Source organism: Amphiprion ocellaris, chromosome 23 (assembly GCF_022539595.1).
Source record: "Amphiprion ocellaris isolate individual 3 ecotype Okinawa chromosome 23, ASM2253959v1, whole genome shotgun sequence".
Taxonomy (NCBI): Eukaryota; Metazoa; Chordata; class Actinopteri; family Pomacentridae; genus Amphiprion; species Amphiprion ocellaris.
This window is the reverse complement of record NC_072788.1, coordinates 5,131,631-5,154,270: the sequence shown is the minus strand read 5'-3', so window position 1 is coordinate 5,154,270 and position 22,640 is coordinate 5,131,631. Positions and strand designations below refer to the sequence as shown.

The window sequence follows — 22,640 nt, the reverse complement described above, 5'->3', positions numbered from 1 at the left end:
TCCCTGACGAGGCTGCCAGGAAGCTTTCAGGTCGATGAACGCGCTCAGGAGATGAATGGGCAGAGTGAGGGGACTCATTCTGTCTCGTGGGTTTGATGTGGAAGCTTTGTTTTCCATGAGAACCAGGTTTTGCACCTGTTTATTCATGGTTGAACAACACTGGCTCTGCATTTGTTTCAAAATTAATGAAATGCCTGCATGATCTGACTATACATTATAGTTTTTTTTAACCTTTTATTTTGTGCTGAAACCTTTTAATCCTTTGATGCGCAACATGGGTTAAAAGATACCCATATTCCATTGAATATCAGTCATTTTTCACCCATGTTGTGCATCAAAGGGTTAAATAAGAAAAGCAAGCATTGTTACCATATCCAGACTTCACACAAGGGGCAGTATACTTTTGCACTTTTATGGCTTTATCCTAAGAATTTTAAGTCTTATGGTTTCGTATTGTTTTTTATATATTCTGCTATAATCCTCTATGTTTGACCACTTCCTGACATCCTTGCATTTTATGACTGTGTAATTTCTGTGCCACTGCAAAGCACCTTGTAACTTTGGCTTTAAAAAGTGTTGCAGAAATGAAGTTCCTTACTTACATGCCTGAAAGACAGCAGCTTTTCCTCTACTTTCATTGATAAAATATCCTCCATAAATGCAAATAGCAAGTTTTATTAAGTAAGGTGTGTTTTGAATCATTCGGAAGCTGTGTACTATTTTGTGTCCTCAGAGTCCTAGGATGCGGCGCAATGGTTTTGAGCTGAAGATGCAAGACCGATACAGCCACTTCCTGGCTGCAGACAGCGAAGCAGAGATGGAGGACTGGGTGGCCACACTGAAACAGGCTCTGCAGAGCAGCACTGAGGCGGGCCAGGACAGGAGGAATGGTACAGAGTCACTGGACTGTGCCCTAGGTGAGTTTATGTACAACTGACAAACTATACTTTGGATGCACAAACCCAGATCATGTTTTTGTCAACGTAGTTTTTGCAGTCTTATTGAAAAGTTTCTGTATAGTCATGGCCCATTTAGCAATGATGACAATAATAGCATGTTTGAACATAATCTCTAAGCCTGAAGTAATGATACCCGAGGTTGCAGTAATCTCTCTCCCTGGCAGAGGAAAGAGTTCAAATCTGAAGTCTGAGATTTCTGTTATGACATTTTAATGGCTTCCATATTACAAAGACACATGCCTAATAAATAGACTTAACACTTCACCTATCATTGCTGCCAATACAGAGAAAGACTTGACATATTTGCACATCAAGTAAACCAGAGCTGAACCCAAAAATCATCTGCTATATTGATTTGTTTTGCTTTTAGGTTTTACTCCCAAATTCTCTGAAGCAATCATTTCCTTAGGTGTGAGTTACGGTGAACTTTTAAACTTGTTGTTTGTGCAACACTGTGGAATAAAGCCAGGAGTTTTAAGCAGTTTGGGTATGTCTTGCCAACATCTGTGGGCCCCTTTTTCTTGTATAATAATACACTCTCAGTGAAATCCAATAGGCCTGGCTTGGTCACAAATCTTCCAGATGCTGATGAGACACTGGGAGATTGTCCAGAGAGATGGAGGAGGAGCTAAAGGTCACTCAGTCCATCATCTATCACCTGGGAGTCAGCTGAAGAGTGAATGTGATCTTTTTTAATTTGGCCACTGTAATGGAAAATGTTCATTTGTCCATCAGGGAAGATAAACTTGCAGAGAACCATTTCAGAAACTCTGAGTGGGCTTGATTAGCAATAATAGCGAGCATTCATGTGAATTCTGATCACGTTTATTGATGCATGATTGCTTTCCTGTTGAATCAGATGAAGACACTGCCAGCCAAGGGAAAGGCGAGAGTCTGCTGGAGAGCCTGGGAAGGAACTTATCCACTGAACTCGTGAAGGTATGAAAAATAGCCACATGGATAACATTCAGATGTCATATGATAATTGTAATTTTTTTGTAGTTGATATTATTGTTGTTTTCATCCATTGTAAACAGGTTCATGAGCATAATTCTTATTTATTTATAGGATTTATTTTATTTTGAATTGTGCCAGGCATTACACAGTTAGTGCAGATGATAGTAATGAAGTAAAATAATTTTCAAAAGTTGTCTCCTAATACAGGGCTCCAGACTAACTTTCACAGGCAAAACAGATCACTCGCTGAATATCTTCTTATCAATAGACATGACAATTTACCAATGTTCCCTGAACGCCCCACATTACAGGCTGATGTAACTGCTGCTTGGTAGCTGCTGCTTGGTAGCTGCGGTGCTCAGACAGGTGTGTGACCAAAAATTATTTTGCAAGGAGTTAAACTAGGCCATTGTAATGTCAGATTTTTCCCAGATGAACCCAAAGGATTTTCTTTCTGATTTTTTCTTGTATGAGCAGTGCATGTAGGCACGTCCGCATTTCATGAGAAGACTGCATTTTTAAACATGAATACTGCCTTACACCGAAGTTATAAAAGTACCTCTTTCGATCACTGTGGTTAACACAGTAATTTGACCTTTGAGCAACACAAATACACCTTAATGATCATCATGCACTAGCACAATGCGACCACTTGAAATTGTAACTCACACACTCTCAAAAATAGTTCGAAAATGCAACTTTTTTGGTCACAGTCTGGAGCCCTGTAGTAACAGAAGAATTTAATGACAGTAGGAGAAGACATACCTCCACTCACCCCAACCAGTCGAGGCAGATTGCCACCTTCCCTGAGCCTGGTTCTGTTGGAGTTCATTTTCTTCCCTTCCCATTAAAGTGGTGTTTTTTTTTTTTATTCCTTCTCACCGTCGCCGCCTGCTTACTCATAGGGAATCCAAAAGGCTGCTTATGATTGTTGGGTTCTCTGTTCTTTGTTTCAACTATGTGAAGTGCTATGAGATGACATATGTTGGGAATTGACGCTATATAAATAAAATTTAATTGAACTGAATAGAATCTGACAAATTTATCTGAACCAGCACACATTAATAAACGCTTGTTTAAAAGTCTACACAATGGAAGAGCCATAGAAGAACCGCTCTTTTGTTGGACTCACAGTTTTCACAGCCTGAAAGCAGCAGGGTTTATTCCGCAGACTCTGTGCTGCTTTAATGTGTCTATAAAACCTAGAGCTACACACCGACAACAAAGCCCTCTGTGCTGCTGTTTCACTCTGTTTGCTCTAGGCCACTCCAGCTCTGCTCTTCCCTCTCCACGCTAAAGATCACTTGAGTTTGTTGTCTGCAGGCTGGGCACAGTGAGAGCAGAGACAAGGGGAAGGAGATGGATTAGGGCTCTTACCGTGACCGGAGGGTTTGATTTGTTTTGTCTCCATTAGATGCCTTTCTTTCTCCCTTTATGTCTGTTCTCTGTCTTCTACTGTGGCTCTGTTTTACGAGCAGAGAAAATACAATCAGGCAAATTGGTGAATAGATTGTATTGGTCCATTGTAGTGCAGGCTATCGCTTGGTTTTGAAACTTCTGTTCTATTTTTCCATTTCTAAGAAATTACAGAGAAATTCAGAGGGTTAAAACACAAGATGAAAAGAAACTACATGAGTGTATTTTTGGAACAGAGCATAGAATGTGTTATATAAAGAAGTATCATGTACAATAGAAAGGCATCATGAAGTAGTTAATGCAAGAAAACAGGGTTTAGGTTAAAATGTTCAAAATAAAGGGGGTTTAACATATAAAAAACACTTAATGCATTTTATTTTGCTTACATTCCTGTGCTTTCTGTGTGTCTGCAGTACACCAGGGAGACAGACCAGCTCAATAAGATCAACAGGAATGATGGCAGACAAAAGCTTTTCTCTCTGGATCCTGAAACACAGGTACAGAAGATTCTTCCTTTTAACGCTTCGTTGTCTTATGATTTATTTATTTCACTATTGATTCGGTCTATTTGAACTCTCCTCCCCCCTTTGCTCCATTTACACTGTTTTCCTTCTCCCTTATCCGCCTCCATCTTTTACCCACATCCCCTTGCTCATCCTCTTTCCTTTCCTCGGGATCAATCTCACCTACTTTCGTCTTCCCTCCTCTCCTCCCTCCTGTCTGATATCCAGAGGCTGGACTTCTCAGGCATCGAGCCAGATGTGAAACCGTTTGAGGAGCGTTTTGGCCGACGTATTGTGGTCAGCTGCCATGATCTTACCTTCAGTCTCCAGGGCTGCGTTAATGAGAAGGGCGACGGTGTCCTCACCAATGTAGGTCATCACCTTAATTCCACAGCAATTTTATTATATTTTTTTTTTTCTTGTACAGCCACCTCTACCAATTTTGGTGCTTCAGCTCATACTACTACTAAGTACCAGAGGACAGTATAGGTTTCCATAAAACCTTTAATAGAATCTGTAAAAGATTAAATTTAAATTTATAGACCTTTAATCTTGAAACTACATTTTGGCGCTTTCTGCTTGAAATTGTCATTATAAGTTAAAATATACATCTAATATTGTATATCTATGCATATTTCTTAAGAAGTAGGTTGAGGCCACACCTAAACGACTAAGTGCCCTTAAAAAGTGATCATAAAAATATAAAAATCAACCCGTAAACTGGAAGATACCTTAGTAGTGATGTTGTCAGCATGCTTTCACAGACTTTAAACCACACCACACAGCTTTCCTTTTCTCACCAAAGGGTTTCTGCCTTCCTCATTCTCTGCAGTGCTGCCCCACATAATATACCTTCATAATTCATGCTGGTCTGGCTGGAGGCAGCAGAAGTAACCAGGCTGAAAGAGGACACACCGCTTGATCTTATTTATGATACGGAAAACAAAGTCTTGAATGAGCCCACTCGGTGATGTTTTCATTTTTTGTTATTTAAGCCAGAAGATCATGGTCTTTAAATCATCGCTCCAAATAAACAAGAACTTAAGGTTATGCAAAAAGTCCGTCTGATGAATGTGGATATGTCTAACGTGTGATGAATGAAAGTCTCCTGACAGCATGAGCCAGCAGTTTGGAGCATGTGTGAGCACCGCCTTTGTCAGAGTGGATTGCTGTAGTCATAAAACATTGAGTTAGACCTCCTCCTCCTCTTCCTCCTGCTGCATTAGAGCGGCTGGTAGGAGGAACGAACCGACTCATATTTGTGGTTAGGAAACAGCACAAGCTCTCTTTCCCTTTTCTTCGTCCTTCCATAGCCTCAGACAGGGTTAATGTGTATTGGATGGAGTAAGTTTAGCCATCGAGGCTTAAAGGAACTGTCTTTAAAAATGTGTGGGTGGCACTGCTGTGGAAGAATCATTTGCTTCCAAGTTGGACCTCAGCTAATGGTTGTTTTTGAGGCTGGCATACTGAAAGAGTATAAATGTTTTATGCTGACATTTATTTCTAAGTTATTTGCCATAACTTATGTTCCGATCTTGATTGTTGCAGATGACACAACACAATAAACTATTCATTGAAATCCATTTTAATCTTAAGGTTTTAGGGAGATATACCAGCTTCACAGGGCAATTTTTTAAAAACATTTTTCTTTCACATATTACACACAGATGTTAATACGCAAAACAAAACATCAGGCTAAGGCATCAGAACATACAAATGTATTGTAACTTCAGGCTAACCTCTTTCTCAATCCTGCCAGCAAAATGCCATGCAAATATTTCTGAAAAACCACAGATTGGTAGCAAAAACTCACTCTTATGGACTAGCAGTGATGATTGTGTCACAAACAGCGATGCAACTACCGACTATTTTCATTATCAGTCAAAGTAGCAGTTATTTCTTTGGATAAATGTCAATATTTTTGTTTAGAAAATGCCAAAAAACAGTAAAAATACACAAATCGACAAAGACACAGTTCTTCCAAAGTGGCTTATTCTTGTTGCTTATTTGTTTTTCCAGCAGTCCAAGACACACAAATATTCAGTTAATGAAACTTTATGAAAGAAAAAAGAAAAAAATGGAATATTTGTTATCTGTTGTGACATTTTTGCAACCAAACTGCAATTATCAAAATAGGTACCAGGTAAATTTGTTTTGAACGATTGACTGTTCCAGATCTACTCAAATATTATGCAATCATTTTTTGGATATTGTGTAAATGCCTATAAATCCAATATCTGGTGTTAAATTTTACCCCAAGGATTGAGTAAAAATAGTGTAAAATGTGATAAGAAGTAAATCCAGGCATATGATGTGCCTGAAATGTGAAAAGCCTCTAAGCATCTTCTCTGCCGAATCCCAGGTGGAGCCTTTCTTCATCAGCCTCGCTCTCTTTGACGTCTCCAAGAGCTGTAAAATCTCGGCCGACTTCCACGTTGACCTCAACCCGCCGTGCGTCAGGGAGATGCTGACCGACACCTCTGGCCAGCTTTCCCCTTCATCTGACTCAGACGGCGGGGGAGGAGTGAAGGAGGGAGGAGGGGGAGGAGGCGTCATGGTGAACGGAGACTCGGGGAAAGGAAATGGCCTGCCTGTTCTTCAGAGGGTGTCAGAGGCTCTGCTTCGCTTCCCCACACAGGTGCAGACTCGACTGTATTGGCGTGATTGAAGAAATGACAACAGCTGAATCACAGATGTTGTACAGCCAATCAGAAATGGGTACAAATTGTGAATCACTGTGGTGTCATTTGTACAAATCTGGGTGGGAAAATGTTCCGTTTTTATTGTGAAACTTTTTTGAAATTACCGTCCTCTCAAATCAGAATCAGTGTTTTACAATTTAAAGTTCAAGGCTACAGAAACTACAAATATAGAGAATGAAATTAGATAAGATAACTAAAGATTTGACAAAAGAGGATTTTTCTAATAGAAACTTTTAGTGCAAATCGTATAAACATCCTTTGTGTATCTGTAGTGTATGATCACACCCATCACAAGTATTGTTAAGTCTAAATAATGCTGGTATAGTTTTTGTTGTTTGTTGAGGGATTTCTTTAGGTTTATAATATCAGTTACAAACAAAGGTTGCATGGTTTATTAGAGAGGGATCTTGTTCAATTTTTCTGGATGTGAAACTGATCACGCTCCTGTTTCTTGGTTTCATTGTGCTTTTCTTTGCCACACTAAGCATAGGCAGAAAACGTGCATTAGTTCAGAGTGCAGTTTGTTCTTATTTTGATTCGTTTTAGTCTGCTTTTCAACCATGAGTGGCTTCTGGGACTCAGATTTCACACAAACTTTGCCATTTTGACTATTAATTCTAGCCTTATGGGATTGTTTCTAGTAGTTGGTTCTCTTCTCTTACTAATGACAAACTTGTCTGAAATGTTCTTGTAAATAGTGATACAAAGAATTAAACCTGACAATAATACCCTTCCACTAAGGAAATACAACTTTAAAAAACTAAGCAGTTGCAGATGAACATGTGCAAAACAGAGCGTAAAACATCTATTTTTTAACTCTGCGTCAATCCAAGCACACCAATAATATGACTCTTTAAAACAGAGGAAATAACCTCTACCTCTAGAGAGAACAGCTCTGTGTCCTCAGGAGACCTTTCAGTTTCTACGTCTCCTGAAACAGAGCAAGTTGAAGTGTGAATACAAAGAGTAGAACAAATAAGACACCAGTACATTTAGTTTATTATTAGCTGTAGTTTACAGGAAACTCTTCTAAGAGGATTGAAATATAAATCACTGATGGATTGTTTATATTTCCCTCCATTTTCCGAGCCTTGTCAGTTTGTGTTTGGAGGCTGCCCTCAGTCTTGCCTTGCTTGAAACGCCCTTCCACAGCTTGGCGATGTGACAAACTGCTGAGTTGCCATTTACCTCTGTAACGCTGCTCAGCTTTCCCATGCTGACTGCAGCTGGACAACTGTCCTCTTACTGGAGGAGTGTGCTGACACTGATGGCTGAGTAATGGAGCTTTTTAATCAAACACGATCGGTCCCTTTTAATCACAGTCACTTGTTTGCCATTTTCATGCCTTTGTGATATTTTCAGATGCTATTCTGTCTCAAGGCAGTGGTTGGTCCTCGTCCAGCAGGTTTCACATGAGTCCCCTGTTTAGCTCATTCAGCTAGTATTTGCAAGTGATTTCAGAATCACTTTAGTCTGCCAGTTTTCTGATGTGAGCTCAGTGCTTGGTGATGTAAGCTTTATGGCTTTTTGCAGTATTTTGAGTCCAGAGTTTATTTAGGAATGAATAATACCCATGTGTGAGCGTTACTTTTGGCTCAAGCCTCGTGTAAACTCCTGCAGGTGCTATGAGATCAGCACACACACGGTTTGTCCCTGACCCCTTGCTGCTTGGCCCATTCATGTGATTAAATCACTCGACAAGACCGTTGCCTGTTGTAAATTAGCGGCAGTGAGGTTATAAAACTCACTCAGATCCTCACTTTCCATTTCCATGACGAGGCATGACCGGACTATCACGGCAACCAGCTGAAAACAGAAACAACTTCAATGTGAGAAGATGATTAAATAAGAGTTGGACTCACAAGCACTCAGAGCAGAAACAGGATTTCAAAAAGGGACTGTAGTGACTAGTAGCAGGTCTGGTTATGCTGTTATGAAGACTTTGAAAGCTGTAGACATGAAATAAAAGCACAGTTCCAGACTTCCACTTACTATTGCGCTTTGCCAGCCAACATCTGTGAAAGTTCTGTACTAGCAGAACACATATGTACACACACGCACACACACACACACACACACACACACACACACACACACACACACACACACACACACACACATGCAAACATATGCATACAAACATAGCAGGTTGTACCTCTGTGATTAGTGTGCTATTATAGCTCAGCAGACCACAGTTTAATTTAGGTACATTGGGTGTGGTCCAAGGACACAGTCTCCATCTCTTCTATCTCCCCACTGCAGTAGCTCTATGGAGGCCAATTCATTACATAAGCCCCAAATCTAATGCATCTGCCTGACTGCAAGCATTAAAAAGTTTCAGTGTTTTTAGTGATGTGATGGTTTATGTTTGCAAAAAGAGGCTGTGATGCCGTTTATGAACTTTTCTGGGAGGGATAATGTCAAAATGTTACATTTACAAGCGTTTTAAGCCATATTGTTTAACACGTATGGTGATGAGTAGTAAGCACCAAATCAAAATGTCAAAGATTGAAACCAGAAACAGCTGTGTGTGGTTAATGTAATACTGTGAAGATCGGTGAATGCAGGCAGAGGATGGACTGAGTTATGGCTCGTTAGCTGGGTGTGTATCTTGATGCTTGTCTCCACCAAAAAGTGTATTATTATTATTATTATTATTTGTAATCATATGGCTTTGTCTGAGTGTAATTTTTGTCCACTCGAAATTGCTTAGATGAATTGACACTTAGGCCTGAAAGACAGCCCCACTTCACCAGACCATAAATAGATGTGAGCCCTGTGGTTTTCCTGTATAGCTTGAGCTCACATCAGCCACTTCCCCTGCACTCTGCTTGTAGAGACACGCTGGGTGAATTAAACGCATTTTAGATCTGAAATGCTGATGATTTTCTGTTTGTCTTTAGATGAAGTGTTTTTTTTCTCTTCAGACCCATCAAGTCAGCATCTTTCCTCTTCATGTAGAAGGACGGTTGTAATGAATGACACTGACAATCTGCCAAATCAAATTACAACCGCAGGTCTTGAGTACTATATCACCACTTCCCTACACTAATTAGACTTCTTCTTCAACTGCTGTCTTTCTCCTGCAGGGGATCTTTTCAGTGACCAACCCTCATGCAGATATCTTTCTGGTGGCCCGTGTGGAGAAGGTGTTACAGAACGGCATCACCCACTGTGCTGAGCCGTACATCAAGACCTCTGACATCAATAAGGTCCCCTGCCTTTGATTTTCACCTCAGTTAAGAACGTATAAATGGCGACAGCAAGCTCTAGTATTGATCTTATGTTTACTGTGTGTGTGTCTTCTCCCATGTTTTGCCAGACTGCTCAGAAAGTGCTCAAAGCTGCCAAGCAGACATGCCAACGCTTGGGCCAGTACAGGATGCCGTTCGCTTGGGCTGCCAAGTAAGACGGGAATAATTTACGAGTCAAAGTATTACACTGTAATAAATCTGTTTGGATTCATCTTTGGAGTGGTGCTGTTTGAACACATGTAAAGACATCAGCTTAATAGTCTTAGGATTTTAGAACCTGAAAATGCATTCATATATGATATATGCCTGTATTTTTGGAAAAAATGATTCACCTTGTATGCTTTCTGATTCAGTTTCATCATTTTCATATCAAGATATTCAAAATATTGAATGTAATGGCGTATAGAAGAGTTTGAAACAAGGCTTGTAGCAAGGAAAAATCTTAATTTAGAATCAACACTGAACTGTTAATTCGTTTTGCTTCATTATTCTATTGAATTGTTGGAAATAGTGGAGATGTGGGCAGTTCAGTACTTCCCACTGACAATCACTGTAGTAGATATTAGAGTAAATATAATAGACTGGATATTTAAGTAGTCTAATTGCCTCAAAATCATCCAGTTACGAGTCTGTATTACAGTAACATTAAATTTTCTCTAAAATGCCAACATCGACTGATAAATGTAACCCTGGATGTTTAGTTTTATGCGTGACACCGTGTGCGATCTGCTTCCAGGCAGGTGTTCAAAGACGCTCAGGGCAGCCTGGACATGGATGGCAAGTTTTCTCCTCTCTATCGCCAGGACAGCAGCAAAATCTCCACTGATGACATCATCAAGCTGCTGGCCGACATCAGGAAGTGAGTCACCGGCGCTTCTCTGCTGTTTAAGCTAATGCTTAGTTACTGTTGCGCAAAACAATCAAGGAAGTGCATTTATGCTGTGCAAGCCTGTGTTTCATACAGTGTTGCAGAGAAGGCAGTGCTGTACTTACTTACCTTATGGAGGTCATCACATAAATGAATAATACTTTTAAAATATTAAAAGATCCTTGATTGCAGCTTTTTCTGATTTTGAATCTCTTTTTTTTCTTGTCAGACCTGAGAAAAGCAAACTTCAGACCATCCCTGGACAGCTGAATGTCACCATTGAATGTGTCCCACCTGATTTCTCAAGTACGGTGACGTTTTAGGACACTCCCCTTCAGAGCTGAAACTAGTATTCTGATCTTGCACTGAAGTATAACAGTGTAGAAATACTCATACATTTACATTTGTACTAAAGTAAAAGTACAAACATATTTCAGAATATTGTGTTTTGTCTTAATCTATAATATTATAATTTTATTTGTTGATTACATTTTGTACGATTTAACTAAATCTGCATCGTAACTGGTAAACAAAGCTATGAAATAAATGCACTGGGATTAAGAAGTACAATATTTGCTGATGAATTTTAGTGGAGTAGAAGCATAAAGTAACAAAAGATAGTAATACTCAGGTAAAGTAAACTGTATTTAATTACAATACTTCAGTAAATATACTGAGTTACTTTCTACTACTGCTTCTCTAATGCTTATTTGTCTGTGTGTGTGTTAGTAGTTACACATTTAAGTCTAGTGCCAGCTTTGAAACTACACTAACCGCTGCACAATTGAGACATAAACCAGCTGTCTTGCATTCTTACTTTTCATTACAAAAAAATCTATTAATGAAATGAAATGACTATTAAAACATGTAGTAAACAGCTTAGTTGGTCTATTTTAGTTAAATCTTAAAGCCTACTGACACTTTTTGTGCATTATTTTCTTCACAAAATGCATTACTGATGTATGCAAGCCTATAGTTATATTTGTACATGAGTGCTCTGCTTTCCTGTGGCCTCTACAGTTTCACATTTAGCTGCTGCTGATTTTATCTAGAGAGCAGTATGTAAGCGAAAGAATGAAGAAGAAGCCCGAACTTCTTGATCAGCAAGATTACGATCAAACAATAGTAACACGTGCAAAAACCAGACCAGCGGGTCCCTCACAAAACATGTAGCTTAGCATGTAAGTCAGCTTCTGGCCTCACAGGAGACAGGAAGATAAAGGGGAAAGAAATTAGAAAGCATGTTCGATGATTGAATGTACCCACATGGAGATAAAAACATGATTTAGTACAATTAAAAGACCAAAGTGTCCTGCATCAATCGCTGCATTTGCAAACAGCATAGACGCCTTTCCAAGAAATAGGATGATTGTAAATCAGACAAAGACACGATCTCAGCAGTTTTTTGTGATTGATATTTACAAGGTGGTTTGCACAGAGAACTCAAAAGAAAACTGAATGACCCCAGGCTGACTCTTTGGCATGAGCTCAGCAGAAGAGATATGGTTCTCTAACTCGACATGTGATCTGTGCCCCAGATACAGTGACGTCCTCTTACATTCCCGTCAAGCCTTTCGAGGACGGCTGCGAACGGGTGTCAGTGGAGATCGAGGAGTTCCTCCCTGAGGAAGCCAAGTACAACTACCCCTTCACCACCTATAAGAACCAGCTGTACATCTACCCCCTGCAGCTCAAATACGACAACCAGAAGACCTTCACTAAGGTGTGTGACTCTGAATGAAAGTGAAAGAAAAAATGTGGCAATAAATTAAGGATTGATTTCTGTGTTACTGCTGTCTACAGAGAATGAAGCACATGTGACTGATTAGGTTCAATAGGTGACTCACACATTGTTTGTCTGGCTGTGTCTGCATCCACTGATGTAATGTTTCCTCCACATCAGGCTAGAAACATTGCAGTCTTCATCCAGTTCCGAGATTCAGATGAAGAAGGTGCAGCCTCTTTAAAGGTGAGTTGTACAGTGTGTTCTGTAAATAATGCAGCGTTTAAGCTCCTGTGTATGTTAGCGGTACTAATAGGTCAATTGCTCAGAGGTCAACAGGTTCTGATCCTAGAACTACTGCAGATCAGTATCATGAGAGCTAATCTGAAAGTTTGAGAATGAAGTTAAAGTCCTCTGATAAATGTTAAAATATTAAAACTACTTTTTCCCTGAAATATAACCTTAGGCCAGGTTCCAGATATAATAGGATTAAAGTCAAACATTTACAAGGAATAATACTTTAAGATTAAATTAAGAATATTGCAAGATTTTAATAGTCTGTTGTAAACAGGTAACAGTAGCGCTAGATGAGAAACATGGGTGATTTAAAGTTACATAAGAATATAGGCTATGGAAATGAAATGTTACCATTTACATAATGTATAAAGTAATAACCAAATATGAAACGGTGTCAGGATCTGGGAGTGTTTTGCAAAGGAAAATATTAACTGTCATATTTAGGACTGTAGTCAACCAAAGAAAATCGTTGTCAACTGAAATCATACCTGCACTGGATTATTGATGAGGAGAAAAAAATGTGCTGGTTATCTCTAGATTTGCCATAATCCACTAAGTGCACTCTTCCTGTCAGCCTTATTACCCTAATTATACAAATAAAATGCTAGTATTTGCAACATATTAAGTCATTCCAATTCTGTTATTTTCTACTGAAATGACAAGGACAGACTCTGAACCTATATTCATATGAAAATAGATAACATCTATAAGAATTGGTGATTCCAGCACAAGAACTGTGAAGGAATATTATGCAGTTACCCTACAGTTTGTACATGATTTACTATGTCTGCTGTTGAGCTGCTGCAGACTGCTCTTTGCAAAGTTTACAATCAACTTTTTGTCAGTCCAGTGTTATTGGGGTGTTTACAGGTAGTCTGTTCCTCCAACCACCAACAGCAGCGGTGGCTGGAGATCATCCTGGAGCTGTTACATGTTTGAGTGACTGTACAGATTTTAGATTTTATGGTGGAAATATTGCAGCTTTTTCACTGTAAAATCTATTTTATTCTCTTTACTGGACCCTAATGATTTAACCCAGAAAGGGAAATCTGTCAAAGGTTTTACAAAATGAAAATAAAATGCTTTCATAACTACAATTATTGAATTAAAGAGACACAGCAACAAGGTTCTGGGGTAGAACCTGCCAGCTGGGGCATTTCTATGTTAACCTTGCATATGCTCCTGTCGCCTGTGTGGATTCACTTGGGTTGCTTTTGTTTCCTTTTTCGCACCACCGTCCAAAGATAAGCAAGTTAGGTTAAATGGCAACTAGGTGTGAATGTCAGCTGGGATTGGTTTCCACCCCTGAGAATAATCAGTTCTATCAAATGGATGGATAAAAATACCAAAGCATAAAGGCAAAATGGAAAAGAAGTCAGATAACATAGTAAATACGCAGTTCAGGAAATGAAATTGAGCAGAAGGTAGAAGAAAGAACGATAGATGTTCAGAAGGGTACACAGAGATTAGCAGGAGCCTGGTGTAGTTGTTTCAGAGACAATAGTACTCCAGTGAAAACTTGAGGAATGTCCTGAGAGAGATTTGATCAGTGGCAGCGGGGCTCAGACATGATAAACTCCTCTTTTTATTGCTTTTCACAAAGTGGAAGTCAGAGTGCAGCTGAGGGGCCAGAGAAGGAGAAAGAAAAAGCCTGCAGAAACTGGTTATTATAGCTGGCAAGAGAAGATAATGAATGGTCACTCTTTTTCTCTCCTCTCTTCCTCTATATTTCTCTCTGGCCACACATGCCAAATATTTGTGGTTGGAAATAGTCATCAAAGCACCAAGGATTGTTTTTCTTTTCACTTTTTTTAGAGGGAGGGAGGAAAACAGAAATTCTTTGACTCAAACCACCACAACATTGATATTTGATGCTTTTGATTAAGACAGTCTAGACATGCAGATCAGCTAGCAGTCATGCATGCATCTCTTGTTGAGTGCACACACACGCACGCACACGCACACGCACACACACACACACACACACACACACACACACACACACACACACACACACACACACACACACACACACACACACACATATCTAGAGACGAATCAGAGTATGCAGCAAACTGTGTTTAAAGTACAGTGAGGCAGAAAGATGTTTACAAACAGCAACAGGAGCCAGCAGCACACCTCTCAGGAGATTTAATCAGAGGTAGCGGAAGCTCAGCAAGGTTCTGGGTTTTACAGAAGACACAAATCTGGCAGAGAGGAAGTTCATTTGAACCTTTGGGGAGCTGGAATGTTTCCCAGAGGTTGTGAATTAAAAAGTGCAATAATATCCGCGGCCTCCTTAATGTTATCTTTGTCATAAATTGCATGTTTGAGCAGTCAAACTTTGATTTATTTGTTGATTTCACCCGGAATTGCGCTCTTAATGACTGCAAGATATGTGGCTCTATCAGTTTGCACCAGTGGAGGATGCTTGCTTCTAGTCCTGGGTGGTGCAGTACATGTACTAACAGGACCGTCAGATAAAGTCCAAGGCTGCTCTTCCAACCACACCTCCACCCTCATCCTGACTCAGCTTATCATGACTCCCATCGAACTACTTGCCGCTGCTGTGAGGATGTCTGGATATGTTGTTTTTCTTCCTATACCTTTAGCCTCTTTCCAGATTGAGCTGGAAATCTGCTTTCTCTTGGAGTCTCATCCATCCTCCAGGCTCCTCTAGTCCTCCTGCAGAGGCTCCAACTCTTTTTCTGATCCCAGCTCCTATCAGTCTCAATTTCAATCACTTGGCTCCAGCGCTCCGTCCTCTCCTCTGGCCAGCACCGCTCATTATTGCTCATTAGAGATGACTGCAATTGTTAGCATCCTAATTACAGAATCAAGCTGTCAGAACGGGTTTGATTTTTCTTTTTACACTTGTTGCCCCTCATTAGAAAACATCCTGACCGGGTCAAGCTTGATTTTACAGTGTGGGTTTGTTTTTCCCACAGAACTCCTTCTTGTAGTGACAACAGTGAGCTAAATGTCCACATTTTCTCTGCAGTGTCTTTATAGTGTTTAAGGGTGAATTTGTAGTTTGGCTCAAATTGGTGTTTGGAGCAGAAAAAATACATTTATGTCATCACATTTGGTGTCAGAGTGCTGTAATCACTTCTCAACAATTCAGCAGAGGGGAAAACACTCTGTTTCTTAGTTAAAATAAGTTAAAAAGTGCTGTGCGAGGCCTAAAACCCATATATTTTGTCATAATGAGGCATCTGTCTAGTCAGAACCTGTGATTTTTATAATTTCAGGTCCTGCTTTGTAGTCTCTCCAGGCCTTTGTTTAAATTGTTGGTGCTTCAAAGATGCATGTGATGCATACATGCGCACTCACCCCGTCTTTTCTCCAAATATTGTCAGTAACCACAGACCTCTGAGCAGTTACTCACTGCAGTGCCCCAACATTAAACAGCCGGCGTTTGATGACTGACGTGCTCGCTTGTCTTTTAGTGCATCTACGGCAAGCCGGGGGACTCGCTCTTCACCAGCAGCACCTACGCAGCCGTCCTGCATCACAATCAGAGCCCAGAGTTCTACGATGAGGTGAGATTACATCCTTGATTTAATTCATTTGCAGTGTCACAGCAGATAGACTGATTTCACAGGAATTTGATTGATTTGATGTTGTGAATAAAGGTGAACAAATGAGTTAGACATACAGACACATTGGACTTTTCTTTTTAATCGGCAGCCTTTGTGTTCAGTACTAAAATTCCTCAGCAGCACTGAGATAATCCCATAAATCTGTCTCTGGGTTGGACTCCTTGTGATCTCACACTAGACTGTTGAAACAGTCACACTCCACTACGCACACACATGAAAGCCCATAGAGAGAGGTACGATCAGGATACCGTTAGAGTTGTAGAGCTGAGGGGGTCCATATGGTCCTAAAATCAAACGGATTAAGATCTTAAGTGCCCTCATATACTCCCACACACACGCATGAACACACAAGGGCATGCTCTCTGGGATTTACCTCCTCATGCTTCAGCTTCCAGGCACATCACAGAGAATTTCCGTGGAAACAAAACAACAGTGATCTTTGTCTTTTAAAAGATTTTTTAAAAAAAAAAAACAGTTTTGTCTTTTAAAGTATCTTAAAGTACAAAAACACTACATAAAACAGATTTCTACTTAGCATTATAGTGCCAGAGATTTAGAGATTTTCGAAAGCCTTGTTAGGTTATCTAATGGATGTGTTTTATAAGTGCCTGGCTTACCCAAGAGGAAGAAAAATGACCACAGTAGCTAAATGATTCATGCTTATATGACAAATTGGAGAGTCTTTGTAGTCATTCATAGCATTCCTAAGGAATGTGTTGGGTGCTGGTTATCTGTGATAAATCACTGTTGCTGATCTGTGCATTATGTGTCATTTCCTGACTATCGGCATGAGCCAAATCACTGGATAAAATATATTTCCTTGCTGTTGCTGCCCTCTGGTGTAGCAACAGTTGTCCACATGTGGCCTATGGGTTGAATGGAGTGACAATATCCTCTGCAAATCAAGGAGTTCACTTTATTTATGGCTTTATTAGTCTACAGAGAGTAGAATAATTCTTGTTACCATATCCATATGGTGATTTTTGTGTGTTAAAGGACAATGCCATGGCTAGATTCAGACTGTATGCATTTCATTCTTAAGCAAACCTAAGGAACCAACCATGTCAACTTGCAGGGTAGGAGAGTGTATAGCTATATCTAAGCCATTTTAAGACAGGAAGGGATTCTTTTTCTTGAAAAACTTCACAGAGATAAGCTTTAGGGGTTAAATCAAGCAATTTGTACCACTTTTATTCATTTTCCTGCACTTTTGTTGAGAAAAGAACAATTCTGTCTTATAAAAGTGGTTTTCAGAATTCCCTAAAAACAACCTACAGCTGCCTTATTGTGAACAATAAAACATGGAATCAACATTTTTCGCTGATCGGTTTGTCTAACGAATCTCCCAGCAGCATTTAATAATATTGAAACTGTTATGACTGTGGAGGAAGATTTGGTGTTGAAATACATGAAGCTCAAACCATGACGTGTTCCACTGCATGCAGGTTAAGATTGAGCTGCCAGTTCACGTGCACGAGAAGCACCACATCCTCTTCACCTTCTACCACATCAGCTGCGAGTCCAGCAGCAAGGCGAGCAGCAAGAAGAGAGATGGAGTGGAGTCACTGGGTGAGTTGGCTGGGAAATTGTCTCTTTATTTGTATGCTATACAGAAGAAACAATGCTGAATACAGCTTTTATATTATAAGGTGTTGCTGAATGTTTTCAGTCAAGTAAAGCAGCTTTAGTGTTGGGAATATTAAGCTTCAAGGCTTTGTAGATCAGCCTGGTGTAAGTCTCTTATTCTCATGTGTTTCAGTGGGATACTCCTGGATGCCTTTGCTGAAAGATGGAAGGATGCAGTCATTAGAGCTGCAGCTACCTGTAGCTGCCACTCTGCCTGCTGGATATCTTTGTCAGGACACCAGAAAGGTAGAAACACTTGGAAACTTTAAAATTATCTAAATTAATGTGTTTGAGCTTTAATGAAAGTCAATGAAGAAGTTAATGTTTATCTTGAATAGCAAAAATGTGCTTAATTATTGGCACTTTTGTGTATTCGGAGTACCAGCGTGTGAGCAAAACATCAATAAGAAACTGTGTTGACACTCTTTTATGAATAATTTGTCTGTTTTATCTATTTTGAACAGTCTCAGCCAGATATTAAGTGGGTAGAAAATGCCAAGACACTGTTTAAAGTGAGGACCCATGTGGCATCAACAATATATCCTCAGGTACAACTTTTTCTGTTGTTCTTGACACACTCGCATACAGTAAAGCAGCAGCTGTAGATGGATTGTGTGTTGGTGATGCTTAACGTGTGCTGTTCTTTTTCCATAGGACCTCCATCTACACAAGTTCTTCCAGCACTGCCAGCTGATGAGGACGACATCAGAAGGCAACCCAGCGGAACTTATCAAATACCTGAAGGTGAGATCCGAAGAGGCACTGGTGACAGCTTGCAGATATTGATCATTTGCAGGCAGAAATACCTTAACAGCATTCTGGTTATATCTCAGTCATCTTAGCATGGCTTTATCTACTGGACGGCATGCATTCACTGACTTTCAAAGGTTCACAAACCCTGCTGATTCAGTTACGTAATCGATTAACACGTGTAGGAATTCTGCTTCCAGTGCCTTTCATGTACAGCAAACTCGATCGCTACAGTAATAAACTTTATTTACATTCACATAAAAATCAAAAATCACATAAAAATGGATTTTTTTGTGAATGTTCTTAAGAAACATTTTTAACATTTCTTTTTTTCCCACCAAAAAATGTTCAAAGATTTCCCAAAAATGTTGAAAATGTGGACACCAAAAGTTTCACTGTGAAAATATACTTTTTTCCACATTTTCAAACTTTAAAACGGATCAATTTTGATGACACGAGGGTTAAACTTATTTCGAGTTTTCTTGTAAAATACAACTCAAGACAAGATAATTTCAAAATTGCTCGACTTAACACGATATTTAAGATGCATTGTCTTTAAACAAGTCCCTCTATCTGCTGAAATGTCTCTTGTTAAGTGAATTTATCTTAAATCAAGGGGGATGAGACATTTTGACTAAAAATAAGACAAACAGACTTTGGTAAGATTTTGAGTTTTTGTAGTGTACTTTTAGACTCACATCCATAACTTCTTCTCACCCTCTTTCCTCCAGTGCCTGCATGCCATGGAGACTCACGTCATCATCACCTTCCTACCAACGGTGCTGATGCAGCTGTTTGAGGTGCTCACAGCAGCGACCAAAGAAGCCCATGAGATTGCCGTCAACTCTCTGCGGTCAGTTGTTGACTTGGGAAAAATGTGGCTTCGGTAAACAGAATTCACTTCTAATCAAAGTGTTTACAGTGCGTTGTTTCAATGCTCTCTACCTCCAGTGTGATCATACATATAGTCTCCAGATGCCACGAGGAAGGACTGGAACACTACCTACGCTCTTTTGTTAAGGTACCAGAGGTTGAAACAATTGAAATAATTCCACAGGCTTTTTATACTTTGTTTTAATTTGTGTTTTTTTCTTTTTGTAGTATGTGTTTGTGACCAACAATCCTGCGTCAGGAAACTCAGCGACCACTCATGAGGTGCTGGCCACCGCTGTAACAGCCATCCTCAAGCATACTGCTGATTTCAACACCAGCAATAAACTGCTCAAGGTGTGTAGTTTTCCCGTATGTCAGTCCAGCTGTAGTACCACCACTGAGCAGCAGGGAGCATCTTTGCTTTAAAAATTGCAGTAAATGTCTCTGGCTGCTATTCTGACCACTTCCAACATGTCACTTCTTGTACTTTATCTGATTCTTCCAAAGGTTATCTATTCCTTAGCATCACTTTGCCATTGGAAACATTTTCCCAGGAAGCAGTATGACAGCAATCTGACTCAATTTATCTCTTTCCCCAGTACTCTTGGTTCTTCTTTGAGACCATGGCTAAATCCATGGCCCAGTACCTACAAGAGGGAAACCGCATGAAGGTTGGTATTACATGACCTTTAAGAAGGCATTAAGAGTCTTTTTCAGTACTTTCTTTGTCAGTGCAAGTCTTCTCTTGTGCCACTACTCAAAGTTCAAATGTCCTTATTTGGGATGGATCTCACAAGCAAATTTAAACCACACATGATGTCACAAACATGTCAACACTTCTAAACAAACTGAACACACTCTCAAAGAATAAACAGATAACTCCTAGTGTGTTGTTGAGCTGCGTAATCTGATGCCATGGGTCTGCATTTTATCTGTCTTCGCTAGCAATGCCAGACACTTAGCAGTAAGCAGAGTTATAGCTCTACACTGTTAAGGAGAAGTTAAACTTTAAGCTGTTCAGAGAAAGTATTTACCTTTATTTACAACATATACTGGTAGTCTGTCTTCATAAAGTTTGTGGCTGTTTGACGTTTGCGCTTTTTAAATCCTTAAAAGCGATGTTTTGTTAGCTTTAAATCCTGTTTATCTTTTTAGATGCCACGGGCCCAGCGCTTCCCTGACAGTTTCCACCAGGCGCTCCAGTCCCTGGTGTTGTCCATTATGCCTCACATCACCATCCGCCACATGGAAATCCAAGAGGAAGCTCGCTGCATCAACCTGAGCCTTGCAAATTTCATCAAGGTCTGACACCCACCTGAAAACAAATTATTTGAAACTTCCTCAGTTATTCCTTTTCATGTACGCCTTCACGTTGTTGTGCTATCAGAGTTCATGTTTCCTACTTCCTGGTGTGCCTCAGTTTTTATATGTAGGTGCAGCAGCACATAGTTTAGGTGCAACTCAAATTTTTCACTGCGCCTGAGACACATAATGACAAAAGCGAGAAACAAAATGACAAAAAATGAGACAAACGACATGAAACTATAAAAAAGAGACAAAACAATTAGACAAAGTTTCAAAGCACCAAAAAAATGGACACAAACGAGACAAAAAAATTGGACCCTCTGGTGGGCCGGTTTTGGCCCGTGGGTCGCACATTTGACACCCCTGGTTTACATGTATCCAAAAAGACACTTTGTAATTCACTGTTGTCTCTAATACGGAATATAGTGAAAATACAAAATATCATGAAGGTAAAATAGAACATCAAACTGCAGCGATGCGATGTTATGAACCAGCCACAAGCTGCAGAAACAACACCTGTGAGGCAGACCGTGTGGAATCATCTCACAGCAGACAAACACTGATCTACAATGTAATGCAGGGTGTAGGTGGGAAAAAATAAGTCTGCGGTTCTTTTAATTAACCTGCACCTACCCAATCTGTTACTGGAAAGGCTCTTCCTGCACTATTTCTGCAGAAATGTTTGTATTTTTACCTCCAACTCATGACTCCACAGCCCTGTTTGTACATGTTGCAGCTGCTTGTGTGCTAACTACACTTTCTCTCCTCAGAGATGCCTGACCTTCATGAACAGGGGCTTTGGTTTCGGCTTGGTAAACCACTACATGCGTCACTTCGGCCTCAAAGATCCCAAGGTACATGCACGACAGAGCAGGGCCGACTGCACACTCAGAGAGAAAGAAAGGCATTGCAGTGGAGGTGTAATTTGTAGCTAATAAGGTACTTAAATTTTGTGAAGAGAGCAATACATAAACACTTACTCACAGCTTTTGATGCAACTCAGCCCTTTGAGGCATATTATCTGTTGTGTTATCTGAAAGGGAAAGTTTCACTGCAAAAACTCAAAATCTTACCAAATCTATTTGTCTTATTTTTAGTCAAAATATCTCATCCCACTTGATTTAAGATAAATTCACTTAACAAGAGACATTTCAGCAGATGGAGGGACTTGTTTTAAGACAATGCATCTTAAATATCTATTTAAGTCAAACAATCTTGAAATTATCTTGTCTTGAGTTGTATTTTATAAGAAAACTCGAAATAACTTTAACCCTCGTGTCATCCTGTGGGTCAAAATTGACCCGTTTTAAAGTTTGAAAATGTGGAAAAAAATATATATTTTCACAGTGAAACTTCTGATGTCCACATTTTCAACATTTTTGGAAAATCTTTGAACATTTTTTGGTGGAAATAAAGAAATGTTAAAAATGTTTCTTAAGAACATTCACAAAAATCAACCAAAATCCAGCGAAATTCGCTGGATTTTGGTTGATTTGGTTGATTTGGTTGATTCTTAAGAGAATATTAGACGTTTTTCTGATATATGTAATCACTTTAGATATTTTTAGGATTTTTCTGGAAGATTTTTACTCATTTTTTGAAAATATTTACTAGAATTTTCTTGCCAAATTTGGGGGATGTTTTTTTTTTTTTTTTTTAAATAAAACTTTTAAGGGAAACTTTTAAGGAATTATTGGAATTTTCTTCCTGAAGATTTTGCAAATTTTCATAAATTTGTGGAATTTTTTTGCTCATTTTTTGTTTTGTTTTTTTTCAGACAAGGAAATAATATTTTTTTGGTGCCC

General features: G+C 39.5%; 1 protein-coding gene across 3 annotated transcripts in view; it reads left to right on the top strand.

Moving 5' to 3' along the window:
* The window catches only part of dock11 (dedicator of cytokinesis 11), a 70,477-nt gene that overhangs the window by 12,604 nt on the left and 35,233 nt on the right, over nucleotides 1-22,640 (top strand). For all 3 annotated transcript variants that reach the window (XM_023261157.3, XM_023261154.3, XM_023261156.3), the window contains exons 8-29: nucleotides 734-917; nucleotides 1,819-1,898; nucleotides 3,746-3,829; nucleotides 4,064-4,204; nucleotides 6,198-6,473; nucleotides 9,627-9,749; nucleotides 9,860-9,942; nucleotides 10,528-10,650; nucleotides 10,889-10,965; nucleotides 12,198-12,382; nucleotides 12,563-12,628; nucleotides 16,129-16,221; nucleotides 17,727-17,850; nucleotides 18,041-18,153; nucleotides 18,372-18,455; nucleotides 18,562-18,651; nucleotides 19,389-19,510; nucleotides 19,609-19,678; nucleotides 19,759-19,884; nucleotides 20,130-20,201; nucleotides 20,686-20,832; nucleotides 21,606-21,689. In XM_023261157.3, coding sequence (XP_023116925.2) covers nucleotides 734-917; nucleotides 1,819-1,898; nucleotides 3,746-3,829; nucleotides 4,064-4,204; nucleotides 6,198-6,473; nucleotides 9,627-9,749; nucleotides 9,860-9,942; nucleotides 10,528-10,650; nucleotides 10,889-10,965; nucleotides 12,198-12,382; nucleotides 12,563-12,628; nucleotides 16,129-16,221; nucleotides 17,727-17,850; nucleotides 18,041-18,153; nucleotides 18,372-18,455; nucleotides 18,562-18,651; nucleotides 19,389-19,510; nucleotides 19,609-19,678; nucleotides 19,759-19,884; nucleotides 20,130-20,201; nucleotides 20,686-20,832; nucleotides 21,606-21,689 — 2,547 coding nt within the window. The remainder of the gene's footprint in view (nucleotides 1-733; nucleotides 918-1,818; nucleotides 1,899-3,745; nucleotides 3,830-4,063; nucleotides 4,205-6,197; nucleotides 6,474-9,626; nucleotides 9,750-9,859; nucleotides 9,943-10,527; nucleotides 10,651-10,888; nucleotides 10,966-12,197; nucleotides 12,383-12,562; nucleotides 12,629-16,128; nucleotides 16,222-17,726; nucleotides 17,851-18,040; nucleotides 18,154-18,371; nucleotides 18,456-18,561; nucleotides 18,652-19,388; nucleotides 19,511-19,608; nucleotides 19,679-19,758; nucleotides 19,885-20,129; nucleotides 20,202-20,685; nucleotides 20,833-21,605; nucleotides 21,690-22,640) is intronic.